The 26,560-nt window shown below is 39.0% G+C and overlaps 1 protein-coding gene, 1 long non-coding RNA gene and 8 other non-coding genes across 11 annotated transcripts; 9 read left to right on the forward strand and 1 right to left on the reverse strand.

Annotated features, from left to right (window-relative positions):
• The first annotated feature begins 393 nt into the window (after positions 1-393).
• Positions 394-18,602, forward strand: LOC131110349 (uncharacterized). Its single transcript, XR_009120873.1, has 3 exons — positions 394-490; positions 1,919-1,987; positions 17,315-18,602. It is a non-coding gene; the product is annotated as an uncharacterized LOC131110349 (long non-coding RNA).
• Positions 2,180-2,250, forward strand: trnag-gcc (transfer RNA glycine (anticodon GCC)). Its single transcript has one exon. It is a non-coding gene; the product is annotated as a tRNA-Gly (tRNA).
• On the forward strand, positions 2,339-2,410 carry trnad-guc (transfer RNA aspartic acid (anticodon GUC)). The gene has a single exon. It is a non-coding gene; the product is annotated as a tRNA-Asp (tRNA).
• trnad-guc (transfer RNA aspartic acid (anticodon GUC)) lies at positions 3,179-3,250 on the forward strand. Its single transcript has one exon. It is a non-coding gene; the product is annotated as a tRNA-Asp (tRNA).
• trnag-gcc (transfer RNA glycine (anticodon GCC)) lies at positions 3,960-4,030 on the forward strand. The gene has a single exon. It is a non-coding gene; the product is annotated as a tRNA-Gly (tRNA).
• On the forward strand, positions 4,946-5,017 carry trnad-guc (transfer RNA aspartic acid (anticodon GUC)). Its single transcript has one exon. It is a non-coding gene; the product is annotated as a tRNA-Asp (tRNA).
• On the forward strand, positions 5,734-5,804 carry trnag-gcc (transfer RNA glycine (anticodon GCC)). The gene has a single exon. It is a non-coding gene; the product is annotated as a tRNA-Gly (tRNA).
• trnad-guc (transfer RNA aspartic acid (anticodon GUC)) lies at positions 6,350-6,421 on the forward strand. Its single transcript has one exon. It is a non-coding gene; the product is annotated as a tRNA-Asp (tRNA).
• Positions 6,709-6,780, forward strand: trnad-guc (transfer RNA aspartic acid (anticodon GUC)). The gene has a single exon. It is a non-coding gene; the product is annotated as a tRNA-Asp (tRNA).
• LOC131110348 (plastin-3-like) lies at positions 7,864-26,559 on the reverse strand. Of its 2 annotated transcripts, XM_058063396.1 has the most exons (16): positions 26,457-26,559; positions 24,926-24,994; positions 22,688-22,839; positions 20,280-20,409; positions 20,019-20,151; positions 19,848-19,929; positions 17,443-17,608; positions 17,189-17,328; positions 14,483-14,578; positions 12,888-13,074; positions 12,618-12,696; positions 12,392-12,512; positions 12,089-12,222; positions 10,526-10,649; positions 10,324-10,448; positions 7,865-8,547 (listed from the first exon to the last, which is right to left on the reverse strand). In XM_058063396.1, exons 2-16 carry the CDS (start codon positions 24,984-24,986, stop codon positions 8,415-8,417), a joined length of 1,863 nt encoding a protein of 620 aa, XP_057919379.1. In that variant the 5' UTR covers positions 24,987-24,994; positions 26,457-26,559; the 3' UTR covers positions 7,865-8,414. The 2 variants fall into 2 exon arrangements, with proteins under 2 accessions (XP_057919380.1, XP_057919379.1); XM_058063397.1 differs by lacking the exons at positions 24,926-24,994; positions 26,457-26,559 and having other exon boundaries at positions 7,864-8,547; positions 22,684-22,832.
• Position 26,560: the final 1 nt, after the last annotated feature.

Here is a 26,560-nt window from a genome sequence, read left to right on the forward strand (position 1 = left end):
CACATGGAAGGAACAAAAGAATGTGACGAGAACCACATGTCCTTTGAGGGCTTTAATTTGAAACATGACACTGTCTTCTGTCTTGTCTTTTGCTGTCACTGTCTGGTACGTTAATACTATTATTTCCATATAAAATACATAAATTTTTTGTAGCAAGCAAATTCGAGTCGAACAAAAACAGTAACATCAGAGTAAATTACATTTTGTCACACATGTATACATGTGTTAAAACTTTTTTTTTTAATAATGAAAAAATAACGACATTATTAAAGAAAACCTCGACCACAACAAACGTTGTGTTTTACAAGCTGCAGTGAAGGGGTCTATTGGTCAAGCCTTCCCCTTCCCAATTAGCCAATCAGTGATACTTGTGAACCGACATGACCCGCCCCTCGTCACCTTCAATTGCTACTTCATGGTTGTTATACCATTGCGTCTGATGTACTGCTCAATATATGGGAAGGATAGTCAATCCGCGGCATTCGCTAAGGTAAGCGATAGAAATAATATTCAAATCCTTTGTCGTTTATTTTTGGTGATGTTTAAAGGTCGCTGATTGCCTGTTACTGTTACTTTTAAGCCTTAGTGAACTTCGTTATTGGCTACATGATCACAGCCAAAATGGCGACCTGAAAGGCTAAATTCGTGCATTGACTCAGCCGTGAGTGTGAACATTGTTTTTTTTTTATTCTAATTCTTATGTTGATTGTAAAAAGCTGGTATTTGTGTTATTTTGTGTTGTGGTAGTGGAAGAGGTTAATATTTAGCACAGTTTGCCAGTACTTATTGTTCATATCAATATAGACTGGATTTGATGCAGAGGTGTCATGTTTCAAGATGGAGTGCAAAAGCTAGTTAGGACGGCTCAGTATCTCCTGCAGCGGTTTTAGTGTTTAATAATGCTTTATTTATTAGGTCCCTGTTGTTTTGTGCCATACCGATCCCTTTAGCAAATGTGTACCTATGGATTTTAATCTTATTGCGTCATTGTTGACACTTGGGAGCAACTGTTAGCGGTACTCTGGAGGTGGAGAAGCTACATAGCCGGAGTGAACGGCGAAAACTTTAACTTTTCTAAATGTATTAAAAATAGAGAATATGATATTTTAATAAAACAGCCTTCTTATAGAACAAAAAAACACTAAACACAGGTATTTACCTTTGTAGGGAAGTTCTTTCTCGTAGCGCTCCGTGTTAATATAGTGAACAGTATCTCTGCCTGTTACACGGAAGACTGCGGTTCGATTCCCAGAGGGGGGATTTTTTTTTGCGCAAATGTACACTAAACCCGGCCAATGCAACATATTTTTTGTTTGTAAACAAATTTAATATTTGGCACTTGAGTGTTCTTATTGATGCTCATTTGGTTTGAAACCAAAATTCTCCCACACCTGTGGCTGGGTGTTGTTGACATTTGCTGCCAGCCAATCAGGATGTGAGACAGATGTCAGACAGAGAGACTTTGGAGAAATGAAGTCAGGGGTTCGAATCCCGTCTAAGCATCAGTCAAGTCACCATTTTCTTCTCCACAATATCATTTTTTTTCAATTAATTCCTATATCATTACAAACGATTCCTATCAGGCTTATATTGATACCAGTGCTTGAAATAAAACACAAAATCAATGCAATGTAACAAAGAATATTTATTTATCAGGTTGCCATGCCACACTCAAAAACACTCTCAGAGATAAAAAATGAATACTAATCTATGAATAATATGGTGGTGGTGGAATGACTATATCTGCAGGCAGTGTCACGACAGGCACAGCAGAGGTAGTGCTAACCCTTAGCAACTGCCAAAGCTGCTGTGTATGTTGCAGCTTCTCTGGGCTGGTATTTAGTGAAGATGATGTATTGACAAATTTACTGTTGTGTTTTATGTATTTGGAAATATGCAATTTTGATGTTGGATGCAGCATGCTGTTGGGGTCTTTGCTGGACTTGTGGACCACAGCACGCAACACTCTGACCACGCTGGAACTGAGGTATTCGACTTACGAAATATCGGCTTTGTGCCTACATTCATATTTGCATCTGCTTGCTAACTGCTAGCATCGCTACCAGCACAAAGAGGCTTCTCTTCTGTGTTTTATTTCATGTCGAGCTAATGCACATGCTAACAAATGGTGCATACTCTCTCAAGTTACCGCTGCACCCTTGAGAAAGGTCAAATGTGAGCATTGGTGGTTCAGTGGTAGAATTCTCGCCTGCCACGTGGGAGGCCCGGGTTCGATTCCCGGCCAATGCACAGTTTTTTCCCCACTTCAGGGTTTGGAAATGCTAAATGCTAATACAGACTTTACAGCCTCTGTAGACACTAGCAGTGGCTATCATAGTCCTCGTTAGTATAGTGGACAGTATCTCCGCCTGTCACGCGGAAGACCGGGGTTCGATTCCCCGACGGGGAGGATACTTTTGTTCAACCTTGAAAGATAACACAGAAAAAGTGAATGTTGTGACTTGTGGATCTTTCCAAAGTGCTCAACAATGTTCAACTATGTTTTGCTGGTCGGTCATTGTGCTTTTAATTAAGAACTGATATTCAAAAGAACTACACAGACCGGGGACTGTAGGTAGAACACACATGGAAGGAACAAAAGAATGTGACGAGAACCACATGCCCTTTGAGGGCTTTAATTTGAAACATGACACTGTCTTCTGTCTGTCTTTTGCTGTCACTGTCTGGTACGTTAATACTATTATTTCCATATAAAATACATTACATTTTTTGGAGCAAGCAAATTTGAGTCGACCAAAAAACACAAAAACAGTAACATCAGAGTAAATTACATTTTGTCACACATGTATACATGTGTTAAAACTTTTTTTTTTAAATAATTAAAAAATAACGACATTATAAAAGAAAACCTCGACCACAACAAACGTTGTGTTTTACAAGCTGCAGTGAAGGGGTCTATTGGTCAAGCCTTCCCCTTCCCAATTAGCCAATCAGTGATACTTGTGAACCGACATGACCCGCCCCTCGTCACCTTCAATTGCTACTTCAAGGTTGTTATACCATTGCGTCTGACGTACTGCTCAATATATGGGAAGGATAGTCAATCCGCGGCATCCGCTAAGGTAAGCGATATAAATAATATTCAAATTCTTTGTCGTTCATTTTTGGTGATGTTTAAAGGTTTATTTGTTAATTGTTTAAATTGAATATTTGGCACTCCTCGTTAGTATAGTGGACAGTATCTCCGCCTGTCACGCGGAAGACCGGGGTTCGATTCCCCGACGGGGAGGATTCTTTTTTGAACCTTGAGAGGTGAAAGAAGTTCAAGTATTGTTGGAGGCCATAATTGAGTCGTGTAAAATAATGATTACACGAATTATTTCATTGTATTGTGGTCTGGACCAAGAAATGATAATCATTTAATCTTTATTTGAGATTCTCATGTGATGCCACAAAAATTAGATGATATCATTATGGCAGTCTTTTCATTTTACATGGGGCAAGTTCGGGCAAGTAGTTCTCACCTTAAGGATTCCCCATGGGCAAGTCATTTTTGTTTTTAATGTCGAGCCCTGGACACTGTGGTGTTCGACTTACAAACTATTTGCTTTCTGTCACGCGGAAGACCGGGGTTCGATTCCCTGACAGGGAGAGTTCTTTTGCTCAACTTTTGAGAGGTAACAAAAAACGTGAATGAATGTGACTTGTGGATCTTTCCAATGTTCAACTATGTCGCCAGCTACGCTGTAGTATTGTCCACTGGACCCAGGAGCCTGTGCCTGTTGGTTAGGTTGCCATTGCCGTGTGGTGAAGGGGTTACCTCGACCTCCAGGCCCTCCCAGGGCTCCAGCTGGTGGTGCTTGTTGCCCTGGTCGAAGGAGGCCACTGGAGGGTCCCGATAGGGTCCCCGTGGTGGATCGGGATGACACTGTTGGAGGTTCTCTGGCTAACAAAGTTTTCAGGGTTACCCCTGCACCCTTGAGAATGCTGAAATGTGAGCATTGGTGGTTCAGTGGTAGAATTCTCGCCTGCCACGCGGGAGGCCCGGGTTCGATTCCCGGCCAATGCACTGTTTTTTTCCCCACTTCAGGGTTTGTAAATGCTCATAATTCAGGCCACATGGATATTTCATCCCATGTGCATTAATAGTACAGCGTCGTAACTCTACCGCCTGTCACACGTTCGATTCCCCGACAGGGAGGGTTCTTTTGTTCAACCTTGAAAGGTAACACAGAAAAAGTGAATGTTGTGACTAGTGGATGTTTCCAAAGTGCTCAACTGATTGGTTGATCGCCAACAAGAACGGGTGTGGGTGAAACGCGGACTGTGGATAAAGGACTGCGGTCTGAATAAACGATTCTGATTGGTCCGTTTTCAAGATTTGCAAGCATTGGTTTGCAAATTACCACCGGAATTACGCAGTCCGTGTTTTACCAACACCCATTTGAACAAAGACTGGGGCAGAAACGCTGTTGTTGTACACCTGATTTGGAGATGATGGCTGTGTCATTCAGAGCCAAGTATCTTCCCCGGGAGTTCGGTCAGCTAGCTGTAGTTCTTGTTTACATTCCTCCCTCAGGCCACGTCATACGCGCGTCAGAGGCTATAGCTGCTTGTGTCAACCAGATTGAACCAGACTCCCCTATTTTCATCCTAGGAGATTTTAATAACTGCAGGCTAAATAACACACTCCCCACTTCAGTATGTCACATGTGCTACCAACTTTATATTGTATTGTTTGGTACATGAACTGCACACGCTTTGATTGATGCTCTGCACAAGTGAAGTTCCTAACGGATAAATAAAGTTCTTAAGTAAGTAACGTTAAAAACACTCACCCATGCTGATGAATGGGGAATGTTTTAGGTCGTTTCAGCAGAATTGTCGGGTTTGATTCCCAGCCAATGCAGTGTTTTGTTTTTCCCCTGCCACTTCAGTGTTTGGACATGCTTTACAGCCTTTGTAGAGCCAGTAGGTGGTGTACTCCTCGTTAGTATAGTGGACAGTATCTCCGCCTGTCACGCGGAAGACCGGGGTTCGATTCCCCGACGGGGAGGATTCTTTTGTTGAACCTTGAGAGGTGAAAGAAGTTCAAGTATTGTTGGAGGCCATATTTGAGTCGTGTAAAATAATGATTACACGAAGTATTTCATTGTATTGTGGTCTGGACCAGTCTTCCATACTTCCGACTTTGTGTACTTCCGACTTGTCCGACTTTTTATCGGCTTTGTGCTAAATGGAATCTCCTTTTAAGATTCCTAAGTGGGTGTGGAATTGAGGATATGGGAAGACTAAATAACCAAACCAGTATATGAAAACCAGAGTATTTATTCCTGATACAAACAATATCTAATACAGACGTCCGGGCTTAATTGCATTCCCTGTATGCCAACATTAAGCGGGTCTTAGTACAGCACAGCTGCAAAAAGGCTGCCCGGCTTTTTATACATTTCTAGATTGTTGGGTTCGATTCTCCGACGGGGAGAATTCTGCACGACTTGAGTTATTTTGCTAGTTCAAGCTAGACCACAGCACGCAACACTCTGACCACGCTGGAACTGTGGTACTCGACTTACTTATCGGCTTTGTGCCTACATTCATATTTGCATCTGCTTGCTAACTGCTAGCACCGCTACCAGCACAAAGAGGCTTCTCTTCTGTGTTTTATTTCATGTTGAGCCAATGTACACAAGCACATGCTACTGTTGGAGGTTCTCTGGCTAGCAAAGTTTTCAGAGTTACCGCTGCACCCTTGAGAGACCTCGAACAAGAGCATTGGTGGTTCAGTGGTAGAATTCTCGCCTGCCACGCGGGAGGCCCGGGTTCGATTCCCGGCCAATGCACTGTTTTTTTCCCCACTTCAGGATTTGGAAATGCTCAAAATTTATGCCACATGGATATTTCATCCATGCTGATGAATTGGGAATTCGTGTACTTGGACTATTGTATTTCATTGTATTGTGGTCTGGACCAGTCTTCCATACATCATCTCCACATCGGCTTTGTGCTGAAGGGAATCTCCTTTTAAGATTCCTAAGTGGGTGTGGAATTAAGGATATGGGAAGACTAAATAACCAAACCAGTATATGAAAACCAGAGTATTTATTCCTGATACCAACAATATCTAATACAGACGTCCGGGCTTAATTGCATTCCCTGTATGCCAACATTAAGCGGGTCTTAGTACAGCGCAGCTGCAAAAAGCACCCTTTCTTTCCCTGCTTGGCTTTTTATACATTTCTAGATTGTTGGGTTCGATTCCCAGATAGGGAGAATTCTTTTGTTCAACTTTTGGACCAGTCTTCCATACATCATCTCCAGCTGCCCACTCGTCAGCAGATACCAAGAGATGTGTTGTGTATGTGTGTGGTATTTGACTGTGGTGTACTCCTTGTTAGTATAGTGGACAGTATCTCCGCCTGTCACGCGGAAGACCGGGGTTCGATTCCCCGACGGGGAGAATTATTTTGCTAACCTTTGAGAGGTAACTGAAAAAGTGAATGTTGTGATGGTACTCAAGTGTAGTGAACCTCTTTTGGGGCATACCATATTCGCTACGAATTGCGGAGCATCACAATTCCTAAATTCCTAGTCCAATTTCCATCCATTCTAAAGAATGTATTCAAATTATACTTCTAATTATACCTCTAGTAGGCTGTATTCATTCATAGTCAGTCACTTGGACTGTAGGTAGAACACACTTCAGTGTTTGGACATGCTTTCTTTTGTAGAGCTTGTGAGGTGTACTCCTCGTTAGTATAGTGGACAGTATCTCCGCCTGTCACGTGGAAGACCGGGGTTCGATTCCCCGATGGGGAGAATTCTTTTGCTCAACCTTTTCGAGATAACAGATAAAGTGAATGTTGTGACTTGTGGTTCTTTGCACTGTTCAACTATGTTTTGATGAGCCACAAGTATAGGTGGTTGAAAAAGAGGCATTCAAGTGCATTTCCAACGTGCCGTAGTTGAAATAGTTTTTGTTCTCCAAGTCTCCACACCATGTTGAAACAGTGTTGTCCTTGTCACCCCTCAGAACGCAGACACAAATGATACTTATATAATGCTGGAGCCTATCCCAGCTGTCTTCGGGCGAGAGGCGGGGTCCACCCTGAACTGGTGGCCAGCCAATCCCAGGGCACATATAGACAAACAACCATTCACACTCACATTCATTTGGAGTCGCTAATTAACAGCATTATTTTCTGTAGGAAAACACAAATTGAAAGAATTAATATATTTCAAATACAAAGATGCCATTTGCAGCTAATGCTTTAATTTAAAGAGGGGGGGGGGGTCTAAAGTGAAATATAGTAATATTTCATAATATTTTTATGTTTTTATACTATTTCATAGCATAATAGCATCATACCATAGTAATATTTCATAGTAAACCTGTTTACACCCATCTAAATACTGTTTTAACATTATTAGAGCCCTCTTGACATGAAATAACACCCCTATAGTCACCTTTACACTTTATAGTCAATATAACGAGAATATTTAAGACATAAATAAGACGTGTGTGTAGCTATAAATGTGTTCCAACAACCATTCATACCTATGGACAATTTGGAGTCGCTAATTAACCTAGCATGTTTTTGGAATGTGGGAGGAAACCGGAGTACCCGGAGAACTCAAACTCCACACAGAGATGGCCGAGGGTGGAATTGAACCCTTGTCTCCTAGCTGTGAGGTCTGCGCGCTAACCACTCGACCGCTGTGCCACCCATTATTAGTCCCAAATATTAGTAATAGAAGTCATATGTAGTATTCTGTTATAGTAATAGTAGTGTTACATTCTCCTCCCATTCCATGTGGAAGTGGTATGTTTCGGCTTCTTATTTTGTCAGTCAGGACTGTCAGAGATAGCCGAAGGTGGAATTGAACTCTGGTCTCCTAGCTGTGAAGCCTGCACCTAACCACTCGACCACCGTGCAGCCCAAGTTTTAATTCTAACCATGAAATTGAGTTAATAATGTAAATCCAACTAATTAGAGGTATGAACTAGAGCCCGACTCATGATTTCAACTTGGTGGAAAGTTTCATGGTGCATTCTAATATTCACATATGCTATGAAAAATCACAAAAAAGATTGCATTTGAAAGTTTTATTTAACACGCCTATTGCCTTGTATGTATAAAATGTCAACTTGGTACACGGTAGAGAATAGTTTGGCATCAGTAAGGGCAAAGAAATATCCAGCATAAATGTTTCCATGTACAGTAGTCTCATGACAACAATGTCATCCCTTCTAATAGTCAGGCATTTTGCCGCATGCACTGGTTAGAATTTAAGGCTCCCATATTGCAGAGTTGAGTCGCAACCCATTTTTTTTTAAAACAAGCCATTAAATGGACACCATGTACTCATTTGGCTCCCACAGAATGACCATTTCAGTCAAACTGGACAAGAAAGTCTGTCGCTACAAGTGGCCATCAGCATCCATGTCGCCCTTAAGCCTTCTTCATGCCTCTTCCCATCAGGCAGGCAAAGATGGTCATCACCATTTTGGGGTTGACCTCTACCAAGTCCTCAGGCAGGGCGTAGACCTTGGCACCGATCTTCCTAGCCATGGAAATGGCATACCTGTGCAGGGCAGGGTCATGATTAAGTAATTATTAAATAAATCATATTAATAAATATTAAATAAATATTCATTAAAATATGACATAACACGATGATATCATCTAATAACACAGTAACTCCACAGTTGAATGCTTCTAACGTCGTACAGTTTGGAGGACAACTGCAATTTTACAGATTCTTTATACATAATAAAGTATTTATAAAAAAAACATAGCAAAATATAGAATTTAAAAAAGAAATCCTACAAAAAAATTTCAGTTAATTACAAAGTATATCAATTTTAAAGATAAAATAAAAATGTTTTTCAATATTAATTATTGTTTTAATTAATACATTACATTGACAAGTATTATATGCTGTATGCATGTTACAGTATTTATTTTATAAAAATAATTTAACAATTATTTTATTTTATAATTGCACAATATATACATTTTTGCCGTAATATTTGGACTCTATTCTAATGAAATTACAGCAGCGTTTCTTTTTTAAATTTCTACTGCTGTTGTTATGTTTTTGCTTTTTTTTTTTTACTGCTTTACCTAATTTTTCAATTTTTGGAAAAATACAAGTAACTACAAAAAATAATTGCACAATATCTAATTTTTTGCCGTAATATTTGGACTCTATTCTACTGAAATTACAGCAGCGTTTTTTTATTCTACTGCTGTTGTTTTGTTTTTGCTTTTTTTTACTGCTTTACCTAATTTTTTCCATTTTTTAAAATTTCAACTTTATGCTAATAAAATTAATAAATAAGTTATTTTTCCTCATAATATTATGTTATTCCTGTCATTTTTTTTTACATTTTTCATAATTTTTTCCCCCTCATAATATTGTGACTTTATTCTTGTATAATTACGTCTTATATTACCAGATTTTATGGATTATAAATCACACTTTTTTTCATAGGTTGCCTGTTCCTGCGACTTAGACATGAAAAAATATACATATCATTTCACAGACAGCCACAAGAGGGCACTCTAGACTTTTGCACCGATATCCCCTACTCCTTAACAATTCAATATTTAACAGTAAACATTGGACACCTTTTCTATTCATGTTTATTTTTCATGTGGCTGAATAACCATGTTAGCATATGGTTGTGTTAGCACCTATTCAGCCTGTTGTATATTCTTTTATTAATGTTGCCTTCCAAGATGACAATGTATGTTTTGGTCAAGTAGTTTTTAATAGTTTTTAATTTATTTTTAATTTATTTTTTTATAGATTTTAATAGTTTTTCCTCAGGATTTTTTTTTTTTACATTTTTTATCTCTTTTATCTATTTTTTTATAAATAAATTACCCACAAAAAATGCGACTTGTACTCCAGTGCGACTTATGGATGTTTTTTTTTCTGGACTGAAAAATCCAGTCCAGAAAAGACAGTATATATGCACATATAAAAAGGTTTGTCTGGGTCAGAATGCTCGCTGGTACTTATTTCCCTCAATTCTATAAAAAATTAATGTACAGATTTTAATAGTTTTTCCTCGGGATTTTTTTTTTTACATTTTTTATCTCTTATCTATTTTTTATAAATAAATTACCCACAAAAAATGTGACTTAAGCGCAAATGTGTTTTTTTTTCTACTTAATTATTAATTTTTGGCCGTGTGCGACTTATACTCCGAAGTGACATATTTTCTTACATTCTTTCTTTACATTTCTTTGTGAAATTACATTTTTAGAATATGCCGTAGGCTAATTAAAAAAAAAAACATTTTTGGCCTGCACTTTGGACACCAATGGCTTGTCAAAGGCGGTTTATTACTTGGCATTGTTGACTTTGTCTTCATCTGTTAGATTTCCTTGGTGAACCAGCTCAAAGTTGACACTGTTGGGTTGGATCGCATCAATTAGGTCCAAAACCGGGAGACTAGTATTGAGTGATTTATCCTGGACAGAAAGGTTTGGTTTTGAGTCAAACATTCATCTCAAACACGTTTCACAATAAAAGCCTAATCTTTCCTTACCTTAAAGCTTTTGATTGAAGAAGTCTTGCCGGCTTCAGCCAAAGTCTTGTTCACCCATGTAATGATTAAATCATCTCCTGCAACTTCTCCGTCCCCGAGGTCTTCAAGAACATTTAGAGTGTACCTGGGTTCAGACCAACAGATATTTGCGGTATTTATTATTATCACATACTACAGTATTAATTGTACCCTGTACCCTAGAAACCGCCCATGAATGATACGGGAAAAGGCAGAAATGATACTGTGTCAAAGCCCAGGGCAGTGATACTGATAAAATATAGAGTTTAACCATGTCCAGTATCAGCCCCCGTAGCTGTCCACTCAGAGCGCGCTGCTCAGGTATCGTGCCCGTGAAACAACCAATCAGAGAACAGCGTACGAGTGCTTAGTGCCTAGTGCTTCTCCAGTCACCAAAAAACCCAAACTTGATTAATGGAACTTTAATTGTCAGACATTGATAAGATAAGACTGTTGATAAAATATTATTGTTGAAATATTTTTGCAATTATTGTGTTTACACTGTTTAGATATAATACATAAATATAATAAACTGAAAAATTTCTGGAAACAAAATGGTCTTTTGATTAAATATTACGTGATAATAAGCTCATGATTAAATAGTATGTGATAATAAGATCATCACATGGTTTGTCTGGTATCAGGCCCAGTATCATGCCCCCAAGTGTCAGTATCAGTGACAGTATCATATTGATACTGACGGAAATATACTTTATGCTCTGGCAGTGATTCTTATAGGTTATCACACGGTTTGTCTGGTATCAGGCCCAGTATCATATTGATACTGACACTTGGGGGCATGATACCTGGCCTGATACTAGACAAACCGTGTGATGATCTTATTATCACATACTATTTAATCATGAGCTTATTATCATGTACTATTTAATCAAAAGACCATTTTGTTTCAAGTGTCAGTATCAGTGCCAGTATCATATTGATACTTACACTTGTGGGCATGATACCTGGCCTGATACCAGACGAACCGTGTGATAACCTACAGTAAACCTCGGATATATCGGATTCAATTGTTCCCACTGGTTTTGTCCGATATAAGCGAAATCCGTTATATGCGTATACCGGAAAATGTCCGTTTTACGCATATATCGGATTTATATCCGGTATATGCGTAAATCGGATTTTATCCGTTATAAAAAGGCACTTCCTTGACTATGTTTCCAATGTACCTGGACGCGCAGGCAACGCTGCAAACGCTGCAAATGACGTCGTATAGCGGCCTGTCACGATTCGGCGAATCGGAGCGCCACGATGCGGCCATCCGATATATGCGAGGGAAATTTAATGGAAATGCATTGGAACGGGACTGGAGATTTTGTCCGAAATAGGCGAAATCCGTTATAAAAAATCCGATATATGCAATGAATTTTTATTGGAAATGCATTACAGAAAAATCGGTTCTTTTTTATCTGTCCGTTGTGAGCAAATTTCCGATATATCCGAGTCCGATATATCCGAGGTTTACTGTATAAGAATCACCACCAGAGGAGAAAGTACATTTCCGGTCTCACATGTTCCTCAAAGCACCTTCTCATCAACTGCCAGACCAGTGCCAGGGTTAGAGTGGGATTCCCGTCAAAGACATCCAGTCCTCCAATTCCCACCAGGGAGAAACCGGCTTTCTGCTTTCCCAGCTCCACGGCATAGTTACAGTTTTCAATCTGCCAAACAATACACAGTACAGTACAATATAAGTTCTTCTTTTGAGCTTATCTTATTCAGGGTAGAGCCTGGGCGGGTTCATCAGTCTGTCAATCACATTCACAATTTAGACTTTAGACCCCCCCCCCCACACACACACATACACATATATTATACATGCACACAGACCTTTTTCATACGTCCTCCTCCTACTGCCTTGAATGGGGGGACGTTGACTCTGCCGTCCCAATCCACAGGCACCTTACTTTTCTCGTAGAGTTGAAGTATAACCATGGCGTCCTGCAGATCGCTGCATCAAACGTGTAGAAAAACAAAAAAAAAAAGAACCGGTGTTCATCGGTGGATGCTCCACGAACAGGCTCATTTTTTTTTTTTACAAGCGCAGAAAACTGACCCGTAGATGTGGTGAACGTACGGACTCACTCCAAGGGAATTCATCCAGTTCCTAAACGTTCTTTCCTCTCTGGTCTCACCTGGGAAAAATTCCAAAGAAAAGTGCACTTCCCCTTTAAATGTTCATTTATTCCTTTCATTCAGCATTTCCAGTATTTTGTATTATTCATATGCATTTTCAATAGTGAATGAATGAATGAATGAATGAATGAATGATGCTAACCAAGATTGCATTGTATACATTGTATACATTATATATAAAAAGCCTTACTTATCACGTTCCAGTCTTGGTTTTCGGGTTTGTTGAGAGCTGGGTGTTTGTTGAAGAGTGTCGCCACGAAGGCCATGTTGAGCTTAGCATTTCCAGACACGACGTCAGTCGCCGTCACAAACTGTCGACAGTCGAGCCTCTCGGCTTGCATGAGCATGTGATCGGCTCTCTTTGTAAGATCTTTCTCCTGGTGATGTACACATTATGTAGAAATACACAAGTATATTTAGTAAAGACAAATGAACAAAGATTATTAAGTGTGACAAAATGGTTAAAATCGGGCGGCACGGCGGTCGAGTGGTTAGCGTGCAGACCTCACAGCTAGGAGACCACTCGCTCACCATGCAGTCCTGGCTGACAAAATAAGAAGCCAAAACATACCACTTCCACATGGAATGGGAGGAGAATGTAACATTACTATTACTATTACTATAACAGAATACTACATATGACTTGTATTACTAATATTTTGGACTAATAATGGGCGGCACGGTGGTCGAGTAGTTAGCGCACAGACCTCACAGGGTTCAATTCCACTCTCGGCCATCTCTGTGCGGAGTTTGCAAATTTTCTCCGGGTACTCCGGTTTCCTCCCACATTCCAAAAACATGCTAGGTTAATTAGCGACCCCAAATTGTCCATAGGTATGAATGTGAGTGTGAATGGTTGTTTGTCTATATGTGCCCTGTGATTGGCTGCATGGTGACCAGTCCAGGGTCTACCCCGCCTCTCGCCCGAAGACAGCTGGGATAGGCTCCAGCACCCCCGCGACCCTTAGTCAGAAAAAGCGGTAGAAGATGAATGAATGAATGAAAATGGTTAAATCGTACTCAGAGATGTCGCTGCATTGGATATAGTTATTTTCAAAGGAAGTGGTATATTCATTGCAAGTATACGTAAGTACTACTAACTACCGTCTTCATAAATTTTCAAACTGAACACGGTAGAGCCCCGCTTTATGTTTGGGTTATGCTTTGGGGCCGCCGGCGAATGGTGAAAAACCTCAAGTCACTGATCAAATTTGACACACGACTCTCTCCCCAATCCCGAATCATTCCGGGAGCTTGACGTCTAAGTTCTGCTCCGACTTTGGATGAAGTCATTTTCAGATGGGTTTTTATTCCTCGCAAAAATCCAGGAATGTGTGGGGCCGTGAATGCCGAAACACGAATGTGCAGCGATCCACTGTACATTATTTTGGGGTGTAGTATATACTAAGTTCTATGTGAAGTTCTATGTGAAGTATTTCCATAATGCCTCATATTAACTCACTAGCAAGATCTCAGTGTATAGACTGGTCATATATCTCATCTAGTTCCATATTATCTACATACTGTATTGTATATAACTCTGGGAAAAACTGTTGATTTTGTTAATACTTGGGTTGTTTATATTGTTTATTTTTCTATATTGTGTATTTTGTACTGCTTAACTGACTCTGTACTCTTGCTGCTGTGCAATACAAATTTCCCCACTGAGGGACGAATAAAGGCATAGCTTATCTTATCTTAGTATGACACTGTGAATGATTAGTGACTATAGTAGTATGACGACGAAATACTACTAGAAAAGGCTGTGTTGTATTTTTTTCTTACGTAAAGTCCCGTCATATCAATTTCAACTCTTTCGACGTCCTCTTTGCTGCCATCTGGTGCAATCTGCTCCAGCAGATGGAAATATGCCTTGGAGTCCTGTACACAATCACACAAACAGAGAATTGTGTTATTAATTATGTTTCATGCAAAAATATGCATATTTAAGCAAATATTATGTATTTAAGGCCTAAAGTAGGTATTTTCAAACATAAAAATGCTAAATGAAGGAAAATATAAGACATTCAAAAGACACAACAAAAGATGTTGTGATGACATGCAGTATTGTACACTGGTTACTAGGTGTCAGTAGTACATTGATAGGGCAATAGGAAGTACTATACAGAAGCCGCAAGTAAAAAAAAAAACAAAAAACTAGGCATTCTGTCAATTCTAACATGTATAAGTATATATTATTGTCTTATTGTCTCTTATTATGTGTAATATATTGGATAATAGGAGTGTACAGGTGACTATAGGTGTGTTATTTCATGCCTGGAGGGCTCTAATGTTAAAACCACATATAGAAGGTCATAAACGGGTTTTCCACTTTCTAGGCTGGAACCAATTAATGGTGATTTTTACATTGTTGTAAAATACAATTGTGTTATTATGTTTCGTGCAAAAATGTATTATGTATTTATGGCCTGAAGTAGGTATTTTCAAACATAAAAATGCTAAATGAAGGAAAATATAAGATATTCAAAAGACACATTTAAAGATGTTGTGATGACATTCAGTATTGTACACTGGTTACTAGGTGTCAGTAATGTTACATTGATGGGGCAATAGCCACCATAGGAAGTACTATACAGAAGCCGCAAGTAAAAAAAAACAAAAAACTAGGCATTCTGTCAATTCCAACATGTATAAGTCTATATTATTGTCTTATTGTCTCTTATTATGTGTAATATATTGGATAATAGGAGTGTACATGTGACTATAGGGGTGTTATTTCATGCCTGGAGGGCTCTAATGTTAAAAAACACATATAGAACAGGGCTCTACATTAAAAACAAAAATGACTTGCCCATGGGGAATGCTTAAGGTGAGAACTACTTGCCCGAACTTGCCCCATGTAAAATGAAAAGACTGCCATAATGATATCATGTAATTTTTTGTGGCATCACATGAGAATCTCAAATAAATAAAATAATTAAATAAATAATACCTTACACATGGTAGTCGTAGTAAGCAGTGATATTTATAAGTTGTGCACCACAATGAAACATTATTGAATAGACACATTTGTGTACTAGTAAAGTGTTTTTAATCCAGAAAAAAATGCTCAACGGTCAAACAATAATTTGTGAAGCAAAGGTGAGAAAAATCCACAGAGAAATGGAACCGCTAGATTTTGTAGCTTGTGTTGGTATTGGATCTAATCGGTGGTGTTTCATTGTGACCACTTCAAATTGTCACAGCAATGTGATTCACTCACCTGTGCCATCATTTGATTTGCTGCCGCTAATAAAATACTTGTTTAGGAGGCACTGGTTCATCACTTTTTGCTCTTTTCCTTCAGAATTAGACGATGTTGGCAGCGACGCCATGATGGATGTTTTCGTAGTCAAACGATCGCTGATTGGTTGATCGCGAACAACGGGTGTGGGTAAAACGCGGACTGTGGATTACGGACCGCGGTCTAAATAAACGATTCTGATTGGTCCATTTCAAGATTTGCAAGGATTGGTTTGCAAATTATCAGCGGAATTACGCAGTCCGTGTTTTACCAACACCCAACCAGAACCGCTTTAAAAAAAAACTCTTGGCAGTACGGCATGCTAAAGTGCACTTGCCCGACGGGAATATCACTGATTGGATTTACTTGCCCGAATTTTGTTTTAACTTGCCCCGGGCCATCGGTACATCGTTATTGTCGAGCCCTGTAGAAGGTCATAAACGGGTTTTCCACTTTCTAGGCTGGAACCAATTAATGGTGATTTTTACATTGTTGTAAAATACAATTGTGTTATTAATTATGTTTAGTGCAAAAATGTATTATGTATTTATGGCCTAAAGTAGGTATTTTCAAACATGAAAATGCTAAATGAAGGAAAATATAAGATATTCAAAAGACACATTTAAAGATGTTGTGATGACATGCAGTATTGTACACTGGTTACTAGGTGTCAGTAATGTTACATTGATAGGGCAATAGCCACCATAGGAAGTACTATACAGAAGCAAGTAAAAAAAAAAACAAAAAAAATAGGCATTCTGTCGATTCTAACATGCATAAGTATATATTATTGTCTTATTGTCTCTTATTATGTGTAATATATTGGATAATAGGAGTGTACACGTGACTATAGGGGTGTTATTTCATGCCTGGAGGGCTCTAATGTTAAAAACCTCATATAGAAGGTCATAAACGGGTTTTCCACTTTCTAGGCTGGAACCAATTAATGGTAATTTTTACATTGTTGTAAAATACAATTATTTTTTTCCATTATTGTTTTTTTTTTAATACGAATCAAGCCCATGGTATCTAATTAATTACCACCACAGTCAAGTTGTGTAATTTCTTTCGCATGTATTTTTGGGTAATTTTTCCTCATTTTATGGTAAATGATGCAATAACCTTGAGGTAAATTTCGGGTGGCCCTCTTGGTGTAACAGTTCAAGCTGTTGTCCCAAGCCTGGAGAAGTGGCATGGTGTGGTGTCATGAAGGGCATCTGGTGCATGGGGAAGATATTTCCTCTCACCTTAATATCCCCCGAAAAGTTTGTCAGGGTAATGCCAACGTTCTTCAGGTGGAAATTGGCCCAGCGCAGCAGCAACTCTTCTGGACTTAATTTCATCAACTCTTCCAAACTCTCCCCTTCCTCCAGCAGAGCTGCGATGGCTGAAAGAAGTTGATTTCATTATCAGGCATCATTATCATGACATTGTGAGTGTGACAGTGCCCTCTCCTGGTACATACTGTATGTACACATGATGTGTATTTGTGTCAAAGTACCTTCGTTGCGGCTCAGCTCGATGTCTGCGAACAGTCCGATCTTGATAATCTGCCAGAGGAGTCCAAGCACCAGATGAGGTTTCCCCTCCTTGAGATCTTGAGCGCCAATGTTGACAACTTGACAGCCGATGGCTGAGGCGGAGTTCAGAGCCAAGTTCAGATTCTCCTGTTGAGGACAAAAGGAAGACATCCAGTCCAAGACTGTTCACTTCCAAAGACATTTCACCCCCAAAACGGGCATCAGTGTTGAAATTTGTTTTATGAAAAACAAAGAAAGCAACAAATAAAGTTATTTTTTGGAAAATTAGATTACTGACAAAAGTTGTAATGTTACAAGAATAAAGTCTAAATATGGCAATAATGTCATAATTACAAGAATAACATTTACAAGACCAAAGTATGAAATAGTTGGAAGAAAGAAAAGTGAGTTCAAATATTAATTACAGTCTTTCCCCGCTACATGGACTCTAATGTGGTTTTTCAAAAATGTATTCATAAGTGGTCTCTGTTTCATGGTTGACTATTATTAGTGAAAAATATTGAAAGCGAAGTTATATATAGTACTCTAAATTGTCCATAGGTATGAATATCAATGTCAATGGTTATTAGTCTGTGAACAAAAACTCTCTCCCATTCCATGTGGAAGTGGTACGCTTTTGGCCACTTATTTTGTCCTTCTGAGATGGGAGTTTTTTGTTGCCATATACTGTATGTAACTCCTTAGCATAAGTTGCCCCTGGCATACTTTCATTTTTCAGTTTGTGGCACTCACTGGACAGCGCTGGTCTAGGGCCTAACTAGTGACTCGATTAATCAAAACAAGCATAGAAAATAGAAAATGCATGCGGGTCATTTTTGACCCACTTATGGAAGGTTGGAGAAGTAACCCAAAAACTAAAATTTCTTAAAATGTATAAAAGGTACGTTAAAAATGTGAATGGCAAGATATTAAAAACATGTTTTTTTTAAAGGAATACCTGGAATATGAAATGATGAAAAATTTTCATTACGAAGATATTTCAAGAAAACAACCTGACCAGGTCATTTTTGACCCACAGATATGGATGCTGTATGTTATCATGTACCCAGAAAAAATTATTACGTTTGATTAATGTTCATGTTAAAGGTTAAATAACTGTTAATAGTTATCCTCCCTATCCGTGTGGAAGTGGTAAGTTTTTGGCTTTTTAAGTTTAAAGGAAATAACTTGAAGGCTACCGTTTAGGTCGCTAGCTCTCTAGTTTGCGAGTTAGCATGTGTCTCAAGACCCTGCAGTTGCGCAATATGTTGTAAATAAAAAGAGTATAAATGTGACTATAGTCGTGTTTTGTCATGTCTACAGGGCTCTAATAATGCTTTGTTCATTTTAATCTGGAAAAAATAATTTGTCTACCCACCAACTATATGTGGTTTCTTAAGTTTTAAATTATTTGCCCTTTTATTATTATTATATTTATTCATTACTGATTGATTGATTTTCTTTATTCTTGATCTTATCTGGTGTAGAAAAATAAAAAGGTATCATGTACCCAGAAAAAATTATTACGTTTGATTAATGTTCATGTTAAAGGTTAAATAACTGTTAATAGTTATCCTCCCTATCCGTGTGGAAGTGGTAAGTTTTTGGCTATTTAAGTTTAAAGGAAATAACTTAGTCGTGTTTTGTCATGTCTAGAGGGCTCTAATAATGCTTTGTTAATTTTAATCTGAAAAAAAATATTTGTCTACCCACCATCTATATGTGGTAAAAATTAAGTTTTTATTATTTGCTGTTTTATTATTATTATTATATTTATTTATTACTGATTGATTGATTTTCTTTATTCTTGATTTGTTTATTTATTTTGTGCAGAAAAATAAAAATGAAGATATTTGAGAACAGTGGAATGTTTTATCAGAGCGTTTCTTGTAGAAAATTGGAACCAAAGCAAAGTTTATTAATTTTTCTGTTTTTAATAAATGCATTTTTTTTGTTGTTTTTTTTTTAACCTGATGCGGCCCAGCCTTGCCCAGACCCTAGCTCCAGTGGCCCCCAGGTAAATTGAGTTTGAGACCCCTGATCTAAGGGTTAACTATTTTTTTACTCACATTTTATATTACACAAACAATTATGATAACCCCTCTCAGGACCTTGGACAGTTGATAAGAAAATATACATATTTCATGGTATTTACTGTAAATAAAAATCAATGTCCTGTGTGAATGAAATATCAAGATGCACTCATGATAATTGCTTTATGCATCAGGCACTATATGAATCATTTATTGCAGATACCTGAAGGATATCAGCTAATGGTTCGCATCCCTACATTGGCCGAGCAAGCTTTACAAATTGAAGTCTCCAGTGCTATTAAACTCACTAACTGACAGTTGCAATATTATTAGATTCCAAAGAAGATACGTACCTGTGTTGTGAATGCAGTCAGTTTCTTTTTATTGATGGTTCGCTCATCAATAGTCTCGGCAACCGAATAGTTGATGAGCTTGCTGCAACACAATGTAAAATACACACAATACTTTTTTTTCTCAGCATCCATTCAGTCATGAAACTTTGTTTAAATGCAGAAATGTGTTACCAAAGTACAATGCCATCTGCGAGTGCTTTGAACAGAGCTCCGGTGTCGGGGTTGATGGGCAGCACGTGTTTACAGTCTGGATCGTCCGCCAAGGTGGAGTTGATGTAGTTGGCAAAGGCATAGCGCTCCTGCTCTGGAACACAAATCAACCCACCCACTTGGTCATCCACAACATGGCCAATTTGGCAATAATAGCCAGTTAAATGGTGGTGATACCACTACTATTCATTTGGTTGCCAGAGATGATGTTCCCATTCTTACCAGATATTGAATGCTGAGTTCCTTCACTTGAGATTTCACTGGTGCCCCCGATGGCGACGATTCCTTCCTTCTTGTTGAGAGCTTTTCTGAAACCTTGGGCGATGCGGTCGTCCTTCATATCCTTAAAAATCTGAACACACATACCAAAAGTTAGAGATCAAAAACATGATTTTTTTCCCTAATATTTTAACACCTGGAAAAGTGGTTAACACGCAAGCCACACAGCTAGGACACCTGGGTTCAATTCCACCCTCGGGCATCTCTGTGTGGAGTTTGCATGTTCTTCCCGTGCATGCGTGGGTTTTCTTCGGGTACGCCGGTTTCCTCCCACATTCCAAAAACATGCTAGGTTAATTGGCGACTCCAAATTGTCCATAGGTATGAATGTGAGTGTGAATGGTTGTTTGTCTATATGTGCCCTGCGATGGGCTGGCCACCAGTCCAGGGTGTACCCCGCTTCTCGGCCGAAGACAGTTGGGATAGGCTCCAGCACCCCCGCTACCCTTGTGAGGATAAGCGGTAGAAAATGAATGAATTAATTTTAACACCTGAAATTTACTTTAAGAAAATAGAAACCTTTTCTCATTTGAATATGACTTTTTTCTCTCAATATTTTTGCTTTATTCTTTTATAAAAATTATAACTGTTTTCTTTCATTTCTCCTGTTTTTTTCCCAGAATTTCCAACTATTTCAACTTTCTAATTGTAATTGTTTTTTTGTAATTCTTCTCATATTTTGACTTTACACTTTTAACATTAGAACTTTTTCCATCATCAAATTTTCCAAAAACTACAACTTTATTGTTTATTTTTTAGAATGTTACAGTTTTATTTAATATTTCATCCTCGTGCTACTAAATGTTTTTCTCATAATATTAATATTGTAAAATTACAACTTTCTTTTTTTGTGTCCTAACATTTTTACTTTATTCTTAGAAAAATAATGCTGTTTTTTTTCTATTTAAATTCTATTTTTAGAATGTGCTGCGGGTCAATTACAACAGCACCTATGGCTCATATTTTAACTTTCAGCAATCTAAAAAAACAATCCCTTCAGTTGTGCTGCCTTTAAAGGAAAACTGCACTTTGTTGGGGGAGGAATCATCCCCAATCTTAATATCAAATATATTAGACATGAATACATACAGTATGTCTGTGTCTTTTCAATGCATTTTAAAGCTATAAGAAAATAGACAACTCTAACCCTTTAAGTTGATGTGGGGTGGTGGTTGCTTTTTGGCGACACCTAGTGTCCACAATAATAAAATGTACCTTCAAATACAAATGTTGACAGGTAAGCGAACTGTTCGCATATTTAAGTACCTCCAACTTTATTACATTGCACTGCAAACTCTAATATTGGACAACGCTCCAAGAACATGGACGTCTTTTTGGACATCTAAAGCAGGGGTCTCAAACTCAATTTACTTGGGGGCCACTGGAGCTCGGGTCTGGGTGAGACTGGGCCACATCAGGTTTCCCCCCCCAAAAAAACAAAAAAAACGCATTTATTAAAAACAAAACTTCGCTTAGGTTCCAATTTTCTACAATAAAAGCTCTGATAAAACATTCCACTGTTCTCAAATATCTTACTTTTTATTTTTCTACACAAAATAAGATGAAAAATAAATAAATAAATAAATAAAAAAGAAAATCAATCAGTAATAAATAAATAAATAAATATAATAATAATAATAATAATAAAACAGCAAATAATAAAAACTTAAGAAACCACATATAGTTGGTGGGTAGACAAATTATTTTTTTCAGATTAAAATGAACAAAGCATTATTAGAGCCCTGTAGACATGACAAAACACGACTATAGTCACATTTATACTCTTTTTATTTACAACATATTGCGCAACTGCAGGGTCTTGAGACACATGCTAACTCGCAAACTAGAGCGCTAGCGACCTAAACGGTAGCCTTCAAGTTATTTCCTTTAAACTTAAAAAGCCAAAAACTTACCACTTCCACACGGATAGGGAGGATAACTATTAACAGTTATTTAACCTTTAACATGAACATTAATCAAACGTAATAATTTTTTCTGGGTACATGATACCATACAGCATCCATATCAAAACTTGCGCGGGCCGCACTAACATTAAACTTTCATATCAAGGCGGGGGCCTCAAACTAGTGTCCTGCATGTGTTTGAGACCCCTGATTTACAACATATTGCGCAACTGCAGGGTCTTGAGACACATGCTAACTCGCAAACTACCTACCTACCGCAAACTAACCTCATCACAAAAGAAGACCCAGGCACAAGTCAGACCCGTACCCGTACCTGGACTATACTGAGTTGTGTGTTTTGATTAAAAACGGTCATCACCCCGAGGTTGTCCGGCTGTAACCCACCAAAGTTGGCTACAGTGGAAAAGCGGTATTGGTGTTACCTACAGCGGTGAACTCGCCGAGGTCGATGCGGCTGTCTTTGTCTCGGTCCAGTGTCTGAAGGAGTTCTCTGACTTTGTAACCAGGTATTGGACAACCCAACTCCTGGAAGAGATTGCCGATCTCAGAGGCGCTGATGTAGCCATTGCCGTCCACGTCTACGGGGATGTCATGAAAGAAATACACTTTTGGATTAATAGGTAATGACCATTTGAAGAACACTGGTTTGCTACTGTCCCACTAAGGTCTGTATCACTGTATCATTGTTAGCATGCTAACACCTAGCATGATAACACGGTCTGCTTAAGTTTATGATCATGAAAATTTCACAAAATGCTGGTAAAATATATATCATGTTAGCATGATAGGCTGCATGGCGGTCGAGTGGGTAGCGCGCAGACCTCACAGCTAGGAGACCGGGGTTCAATTCCACCCTCCAATTCCAATGTATCATTGTTAGCATGCTAACACCTAGCATGATAACACGGTCTGCTTAAGTTTATGATCATGAAAATTTCACAAAATGCTGGTAAAATATATATCATGTTAGCATGGTTAGGCTTTATGGCGTTCGAGTGGGTAGCGAGCAGACCTCACAGCTAGGAGACCAGGGTTCAATTCCACTCTCGGCCATCTCTGTGTGGAGTTTGCATGTTCTCCCCGTGCATGCGTGTTTTTTTCTCCGGGTACACCGGTTTCCTCCCACATTCCAAAAACATGCTAGGTTAATTAGCGACTCCAAATTGTCCATAGGTATGAATGTGAGTGTGAATGGTTGTTTGTCTATATGTGCCCTGTGATTGGCTGGCAACCAGTCCAGAGGTTTGCGCGCTAACCACTAGACCGCCGTGCTGCCCCGAGGCTGAAATATTAAATAAAACTGTAATATTCTAAAAAATAAACAATAAAGTTGTAGTTTTTGGAAATTTTGATTATGGAAAAAGTTATAATGTTACAAGTGTAAAGTCAAAATATGAGAAGAATTACATTGAATGAATGAATGAATATGTCTACTATATTGTGTAATATTAGGGGTGTGCAGGTACCGTATAAAACCCACATGATCACAACAACAGTGAGTGTTGTAGTAGGAGTGAATGTCGGCTATGTGTATTTTTGCTAAAACCCAGAAAAAGACATTGCCGCTGAGTGGAAAACTTGTCATGCATAAGTTTCTCGTGGTGGCACAGCATCATGTGAAGGTTCATTCATTCATTCATTTTCTACCGCTTTTTCCTCACGAGGGTCGCGAGGGGTGCTGGAGCCTATCCCAGCTGTCTTTGGGCGAGACGCGGGGTACACCCTGGCCAGCCAATCACAGTGAACATTAACATGAACACTTAGCACCATCATGCTAGGTGTCAGTATGATAACGTTGGCATTTTAGCCATTGTCATAGGTCTATTATACAAGGTGTTAGCATGTTAACATTAGCATGTTAGCATTGCTACCATGGTAACATTCATTCATTCATTTTCTAGCGCTTGTCCTCATGAGGGTCGCGGGGGGGGTGTTGGAGCCTATCCCAGGCAGGGTACACCCTGGACTGGTCGCCAGCCAATCACAGGGCACATATAGACAAACAACCATTCACACTCACATTCATACCTATGGACAATTTGGAGTCGCTAATTTACCTAGCATGTTATTGGAATGTGGGAGGAAACCGGAGTACCCGGAGAAACCCGGGGAGAACATGCAAAGAGATGGCCATGGGTGGAATTGAACCCTGGTCTCCTAGCTGTGAGGTCTGCGCGCTAACCACTCGACCGCCGTGCCGCCCCATGCGAAGGTTAATATGACTAAAATCATTGCACATTTGAAGAAGGATTTTCGCAACACCGCGGCTTCCTGAAACATCCTCTGCCGTTTGAAATATTTGCAAGTGTGAGAAATGTCTAATCGCCACTACATTGTGGATAAAACTATAACCCACATGCATAAAGAAGTAAAAGGCTCCATTCTTCTCATACTCTACCTACTTTTGTTGTTTATTGTTCTCTTCTCTTCATGCTGATATTGGATTGATAACAGTATCAGATGATATTTAAGGCTGCAGATACTAAGCTACTAAACAACAACCTGAGTGTGTCCCACCTATTTTACTGTGTCTTGTGTGACCCGTATTTGAACAGGAAATATTTCATATAAATGAACACATTTGTCAGATGGCAATGTTAAACATGACTGACTAATCTTTGCTCATATATGTGATCGTGTGGTCAAATTTGCTGTCACACTCACCCACTTTCTGGAAGCTCTCCCTGATCTCCTCCATTTCCTCAGCACTGACCTGCTGCGCCATTGTGACACCTAACAAATGAAGAAAAGCAGCAAGACTTCAGAACATGTTAACATTAGCATGTTAGCATTGCTACCATGCTAACATTCATTCATTCATTCATTTTCTACCGTTTATCCTCACGAGGGTCGCGGCCGTGCTGGAGCCTATCCCAACTGTCTTCAGGTGAGAGGCGGCGTACACCCTGGACTGGTGGCCAGCCAATCACAGGGCACATATAGACAAACAACCATTCACACTCACATTCATACCTATGGACAATTTGGAGTCGCCAATTAACCTAGCATGTACCTGGAGAAAACCCACGCATGCACCGGGAGAACATGCAAACTCCACACAGAGATGCCCGACGGTGGAATCGAACTCGGGTCTCCAAGCTGTGTGGCCTGCACGCTAACCACTCACCACTGACCAGCCGACTTCAGAACATAAATAATACATTTGTTGTTTATATCTGTATGTTTCACTGTTGTTTTTTGAGCGTTGTGGAAACACTTTGCTCGGCCTTCCTTGAACGCACCATACTTATATGCTGTGGCTTGACATTTTACACTTTAAATGTGTTTACTAAGTGTTTAAACCTGGATTGGGCATTAAAGAGAGAATCTAAATACAACAACAGCCGGCTGGCCCATTACGCAATATACACGGATGCTAGAGGCTCCTCCTAATTACATTAAAACTAGCAAATACTTTCCATTTGATTGATACTACAAATGATAACAGTTATGTAACAATAATGGATCGTGTCTGGGGCCATTAACTTCTACTACTTCTGTTTTATAAGACACAAAATTTAACATTTGGGTGTTTTCCTTCATTTGTCTTAATTAATAAAGTGTATGTTGACCTACACAGTATTTGTGTCTTTAATAATCAATTCATGACTGCAATGCATGCTGGGAGAAAATAACCCACATACTCTGTATGCGGAAATGTTTATCAAAAGCGTGCAATAGACGTCATTTGTAGACGGTCCCCGCGTAGCCAATACTGTATTGTTAGACGAGTATGTCATTTCATTTTATGCCAGCAGATGTCACTGTTGAGCAGAAATAAAAACTTGAAAAGGTTTTGTTTTCGGTGTTTCTCAGGATAAAGGGGCTTCCGTTGTTGTCAGCCTTATGAAAGTACGTACTTAATGAAGCAATACACGAATATTGTAACAAATAATGGCGGTACACGTTGCTCAAGGGTACAGATAAACTGTCAGATATTGTCCATATTACCGTGTGACTATGAATATAAACCATTCGCACACGTTGACGATGACAAGGCGGTTTATCACATTTCCTATCTGTTCGTAAGCTACTGCTAATACGGGGGTGTTTCAAAATGGCTAATGACGACAATAAACGTCATTAATTATGTACAGTTTCTGCATCATTTGCTCAGGTAGACACAATAGTGAAGTGAGGCAGCAGCACAATGTGCTCTTTAAAGTCGGCAACGTAAAGCAAAGCTTCCTCTTACCTGAATACCGCTGGAATAACTCAAAATAATCCCCCGGGAAATGACACCCTGTGTGTGGGCTCGCGGGTCGCTTCCCGGTTTTCTTCGTCTGACACCGCCCGGCT

The sequence above is a fragment of the Doryrhamphus excisus genome, chromosome 23 (assembly GCF_030265055.1).
Source record: "Doryrhamphus excisus isolate RoL2022-K1 chromosome 23, RoL_Dexc_1.0, whole genome shotgun sequence".
Taxonomy (NCBI): Eukaryota; Metazoa; Chordata; class Actinopteri; order Syngnathiformes; family Syngnathidae; genus Doryrhamphus; species Doryrhamphus excisus.